General features: G+C 58.7%; 1 protein-coding gene across 1 annotated transcript in view; it reads left to right on the top strand.

Moving 5' to 3' along the window:
* LIF (LIF interleukin 6 family cytokine) overlaps positions 1 to 5044 on the top strand; it is a 6438-nt gene extending 1394 nt beyond the window's left edge. Inside the window, exons 2-3 of the mRNA XM_024767929.1 lie at positions 621 to 799; positions 1514 to 5044. Of these exons, the coding sequence (XP_024623697.1) occupies positions 621 to 799; positions 1514 to 1924 (590 nt within the window). The 3' untranslated portion in view covers positions 1925 to 5044. The remainder of the gene's footprint in view (positions 1 to 620; positions 800 to 1513) is intronic.
* Positions 5045 to 5462: the final 418 nt, after the last annotated feature.

Genomic DNA, 5462 nt, shown 5'->3' with positions numbered 1-5462 from the left:
TGCAGAATTGGGGTGGAGTTGAGGGTCCTAAATAGGGTAGTGGCCACATTTGGAGAAGGATAACCACAGAATTAGGGGACAAAGGGCCCAGTGAGCCAAAATCATGTGACAGGTTTGGGAGATGAGGATCAGCAGAACCGCCCCCTCTCCCCGTGGTGCCCTAAGAAGCCCACTCTGGGAGATTGAAGTGTGAAGTAACACTTAGGAATCTGGACCATCCTGGGAGGTGGGGAGGTAGGAGCTGCTCTTTTCCTTGAGACCTGCTGGGGCTGGGGCGTGGTACCCTCCAGCCAGAGGCCAGGATGGTGTGACCCTGGACCCAGCTTCCAACTGGTAGAAACAGCTCACGTCCTGCCCCCTTGCTCCTGTCAGGACACAGCAGGGAGTGATCGATGGGAGTGAAGCAGAGACAGAGGGTTAGAGCTCTGGAGAGAGGGGGACAGAGAAGCAGATTTGGTGACATCGTGAAAGTAAGAAACAGCCATGCTGGGCGAAGAGAGAGCTGGAGGCTGAGAGGGGACACTGGTGTCCCTGAGGGAGACGAGGCGCATCCTCTACCATGAGACCCCTTGCCCACCCCCCCACCTCCCTGCTTATGGCTCCCTCCTGCCTGTTCCCAGGAGTTGTGCCCCTGCTGCTGGTTCTGCACTGGAAACACGGAGCGGGGAGCCCCCTTCCCATCACCCCTGTCAACGCCACCTGTGCCACACGCCACCCATGTCACAGCAACCTCATGAACCAGATCAAGAACCAGCTGGCGCAGCTCAACAGCAGTGCCAAAGCCCTCTTTATTCTCTACGTAAGTCTCCCCCCAGGGTACCAAGGAAGGAGGGAGGGAGGGGCTGGGCTTTGCTGCAGGGACCTGGGCTGGCGGGGCTGGTCAGGGAAGGGAAGGGAGGGGGACTGGTCCCACCACACCCAGACTCCCTCAGCTTCCTCCCCACCCCCTGGCCCTGGATCCGCCGCTTGCCTAGGGTGCCCAGTTAGATAGGGGCAGAGCTGCCTGGAGAAGGGGGTGCCTGGCACTTCTAGCCTTGAGATTCTTCCACCTTGTGGAGGGAGAGGCCAATGAGAGACAGAGAAGGAGGCGGTGAGGTGGACGGCAGGGTGCTGTTGGGAAAGACGGCGGGTTGTGGTTGACGGGGGGGCAGGGCCGCGCAGGAAGAGGGTGAGTGCAGTGGGTGAAAGGACAAGTGTGTGCGGTGCACACGTTGGAGGTGAGACTCGATGTTTTCCTTTCTGTCCCCATGTGGTCCTGATGATTGTGATGAGGAGGATAATTCCTTGCATGGCATAGGCCTGGATGCTTTACCAAGGGAATCCACACCCACACTTACTTCAGGCTCTCAGGACGGTCCCGAAATGCCTACAGGGCAAGTGATTGGGTCCTCATGCCACTGTGTTTGGGGTGTGGGGACTGAAGCCCAAGAGCTGACCCAGGGGCTTGGTGGCAGGGCTGGAGCACCCATCCCTGACTCCCATGTCACCTCCCCTCCGCCCCTCTGCTCCTCAGTACACGGCCCAGGGGGAGCCATTCCCCAACAACCTGGACAAGCTGTGCAGCCCCAATGTGACCGACTTCCCGCCCTTCCACGCCAATGGCACGGAGAGGGCCCGGCTGGTGGAGCTGTACCGCATCATCGCGTACCTGGGCGCCTCCCTGGGCAACATCACGCGGGACCAGAAGGTCCTCAATCCCAGCGCCCACAGCCTGCACAGCAAGCTGAACGCCACGGCGGATGTCATGCGGGGCCTCCTCAGCAACGTGCTCTGCCGCCTGTGCAGCAAGTACCACGTGGCCCATGTGGACGTGGCCTACGGCCCAGACACCTCAGGCAAGGACGTCTTCCAGAAGAAGAAGCTCGGCTGTCAGCTCCTGGGGAAGTATAAGCAGGTCATCGCTGTGGTGGCCCAGGCCTTCTAGATGGGAGGTCTCATAGCGCACAGTGACCTGAGATCTTAGACTTAGGTGGCTCTCAAACTGTGGCCGGGGCCCAGAGCAGTGCCCAAGCCAAGTGGGGGCTGCTCGCAGACCCTGAGGGGTTCCTGGCCAGTCTATTCCCCTCCAGGGTGGGCTGTGATGAAGCCAAGCAGAGCCAAAACTCCCAGAGGGAGAACCTATATATGGCACCAACTAGAAGAAGGCGCCCCTTCTTCTGGGATACTGCAGCCAGGCACCCGGTGTCAGGCTGGATTTCGGCCCCTTCTCGTCCCCTCAGCCAGGGTCTTCGTGAGCAAACCACACAAGTTGCCTCCAGTGACCCTGACCATGGGGCAAGACAGCAGGGGTCGGGGGCATTGCCTGGCCCCCAGCAGAATGACAACTATCAGTGCCTTTGCTGCCCCTTCGGTAGACCTTGAAAGGTCTGGTTGGAACTCAGGCAGCCCAGAGGGGCTGGGATCCTGAAGGATCCTTGGCCCCTACAAGTATGGTGAGTGGAAGGCTAGAAAGGGAACTCTGGTTTGAGATGCTGCCTTGTCTTGGGTGTGATTGGAGAGCTCAGGCCTAGGACTGTCAGGTGGAAGGTTCCAGAAGGAGGTCCCTGGCCTTCAGCCTCCTGGGGAGGCAGAGAGGCCACCTTCAGACCTGGGAAGGAAGAGAGGCCCTTGAAAGTCTCGATGGGCTCTTCTTCCTTGAGCCCGCAGTCTGTCCTGCTGTCCCGGTGGCTGGGGTCTGGTGGCTGGACCTGGAGGCGGGGTGTGGGGAGGTGGACGGGTTGTAAAGTCAGGTGAGGGGGTTCTGCGGGGACCCAGAGTCTTGTGGGCAAGGGTCTGTAAGGGAGGGGTGGATGCAGTAGTTCAGAGTGGCAGCTCACATCTGAGGCCCACGGAGGCCCCGTGAGGTCACACAAAGGTACTTGAGGGGCACCAGAGGCCATCGCTGGACCCCGGAGCAAGGGGACAGTAGAAGTTGAGGTCAGGGTCTCAGGAAGCCTGAGACCCAAGGGTGCTGTGTGTCTGACCCAGCATGATTGTCTATTTATTTTGATGCCCTATTTATATTAACTTATTGGTGCTTTAAATAGCAAAGTTAATTCCCCTTTCCCTGCTCCCTCTCCAACAGAAATAATATGATGGCTCCTTCTGCAGGAGCTGGGGCCAGGCCTTAGCAGGGCCTGGTCTGGAAGTCGAAGATGTTACAAGTGGGATAAGCCTTATAGGTGAGGCTCATAGAAGGGTCAGGAGCTGAGAGAACTGGTCAGTCTGGGAGGGGACAGGGGACCCGGCTCCAACCCCCACCCTAACGGTAACTGGCTCTGGGGCTATCGGGACCCTGGCTGCAAGGCAGGCTGGGCCAGTTTGTGGAGTGGCCAAGGGGCCTTTTCCCAGGGCCACCATGTTGCTTGGCTCCAAGGGGCCCATTCAACACTGTGTTGTCCGGCACCCCCTGGAATTGTGCTGTTGGAGGCAACATTCACCATAGAGATGGCACCCCTGGAGCAGTGGGCAAGGCAGCCCTGGTGGCCCACCTGCCGCTGTTTCCTTGTCCTCAAGCTGCCTCTAGACTAGCAGTCTGGGGGCCCTGGAACAGTCCTGACCAGCACCCAGCAGGGAAGTGCCTTCTCGGGTGGCCTGAACACCCACAGAGGGCGAGAGGACCTGGCTGGACCTCAGGAAGCTGGACGGCCCAGGGAGGAGGCCCCTGCTCTGGAGAGGAGGACGAGGAGGCCCTGGGATGCAGACCAGGAAGCTGTGGTCCCTCCTGCCCCACACTCCCCCACACCCCCACCCATGTCTGGGCTCCCAGGCAGGGAACCTGATCCTTTCCTTTGTGCTGGGGCCAGGCTAGTGGAGAAACGCCCTCCAGTCTGGGAGCAGGGGAGGAGGGCCCAGAGCTGGGGCAGCTGCTGAGAGCAGGGTTCTGGCGTCTTCTCAAACCCTGAGCGGGCAGCGAGCCTAGCCGTTCAGCCAGCACGATTTTGGTGCTTTGCACTCACTTTGCACCCCTCTGCCTCCTCCGAGCACTTTACCCGTGTCCATCGGAGGGCAGGTGGGCAAGGCAGCAGGCAGGCCCTGAGGCCTGGGGTCGGGGGCTGGAGGTGGGAGTTGTCCGTCCTGTTGGCAAGACTGTTTTGTGGCGGGTGGTGGAGGAGACCACGATGGTTACATGTTTTCCAACACTGTCTTAACTGAGGGTTAAGGCACTGAGGGTCACGCTCAGCCTTGTCCAGGATCTCAGCCTGCTGTCCCCCGTCGCTCTGCTCCTTCAGTGAACGTGGCTTGGAAGGCTTGGAGCTGGCTGGTCCCCCTTCATCTCATCATCCCGTGGACGCAGACTCCCCGTGCCAGGCCCACCTGGGCAGCCTCTGAGGCTCGGGGACCAAGCGATTCTCCTCCCCCAGGCGTAGCCCCGGCTCTGCCCCTCACCCTCATCCTCAGTGCTCTTTGTAGAACCTGTCTGGCAGATGGGCACCCACTTTGCACAGCACCTCTGAATTTTGGAGCCTTTGTGTGGAAAAAAGCTTTGCAGTGCAGGAAGCTGTCCACTTCCTCCTTTATCTGGTTTTGACCCACACCTGCATCCTGGGTCACGGCCCCAGCCGGAGGAGGAGGGAGAGGCCGGCAGGAGAGGAGGGGTTAGGACAGTCCTTTTGCAGTTTATCAAAAGAGGGGTATTGGGGACCTTATTTATTTAAAAAAGTTTTAAATGAGAAAGCACCACTATTTATTTGTCTCTCCTCCCCCTCATCCTTCTCCCCGTCTCCTTGTCCCCTCCTTGGGGATGTCTCCCCGATAGAAGCACTCCAGCTCTGCCTCGCTGGCTCTCCAGGAAAGACATAGCGTGTGGGGCTGGAGGCCACAGCCAAGTGAGAGGTTAATTTCCCTTCAGATGGTACAGATGTTCTTACTTCCGGATTGCCACCCCCCTCCACACCCCCGCCTGTCCCTTACCCACACCCAGTACCTGGGCGTCACTCCCATCCACACTGCTAGCTCTGTGCATCCTTCCGTATTTCCCTCCTTCCTTTCCACTGGAAAGGACTTGGCCTTGGGGGACAAATTCCTCTTGATGAATGTACCCTGTGGGAATGTTTCATACTGACAGATTATTTTTATTTATTCAATGTCATATTTAAAATATTTATTTTTTATACTGAAGGAATACTTTTTTAAAAAGAAAAAAAGAGAAATTAATAAAGAATCTACTCTTGGCAAGCTTTCCAGATTGTATTCATGTGGGGAGACGGGGCTGGAGGGGCTGGGACTGTCTCTGTCCTGGGTGCCCAGCTGGGTGGGGCTCTGCCAGGCCAGGGGCGGGCGGGTGGGAAGATGGGGTGCTTCCACCGGGCAAGGGTGCCGGCATGGGTGAGGGCGGGGTGGGCAGAACGTTGGCACAGGCAGGACAAGGTGGGTGGGGCTCCAGATCATGGGGTGCCACCAGGAGGTCCTGTTCGGAATCACACAGGACACTGGGGCCAAAACCAGGGCTTCTGTTGGGCTCTTCTGGGCCTGAGGAGCTC

This window comes from Neophocaena asiaeorientalis, unplaced genomic scaffold (genome assembly GCF_003031525.2).
Source record: "Neophocaena asiaeorientalis asiaeorientalis breed wild unplaced genomic scaffold, Neophocaena_asiaeorientalis_V1.1 scaffold828, whole genome shotgun sequence".
Lineage (NCBI taxonomy): Eukaryota > Metazoa > Chordata > Mammalia > Artiodactyla > Phocoenidae > Neophocaena > Neophocaena asiaeorientalis.
Note: the sequence above shows the minus strand (reverse complement) of the source record. Positions and strands in the feature narration are given on the sequence as shown.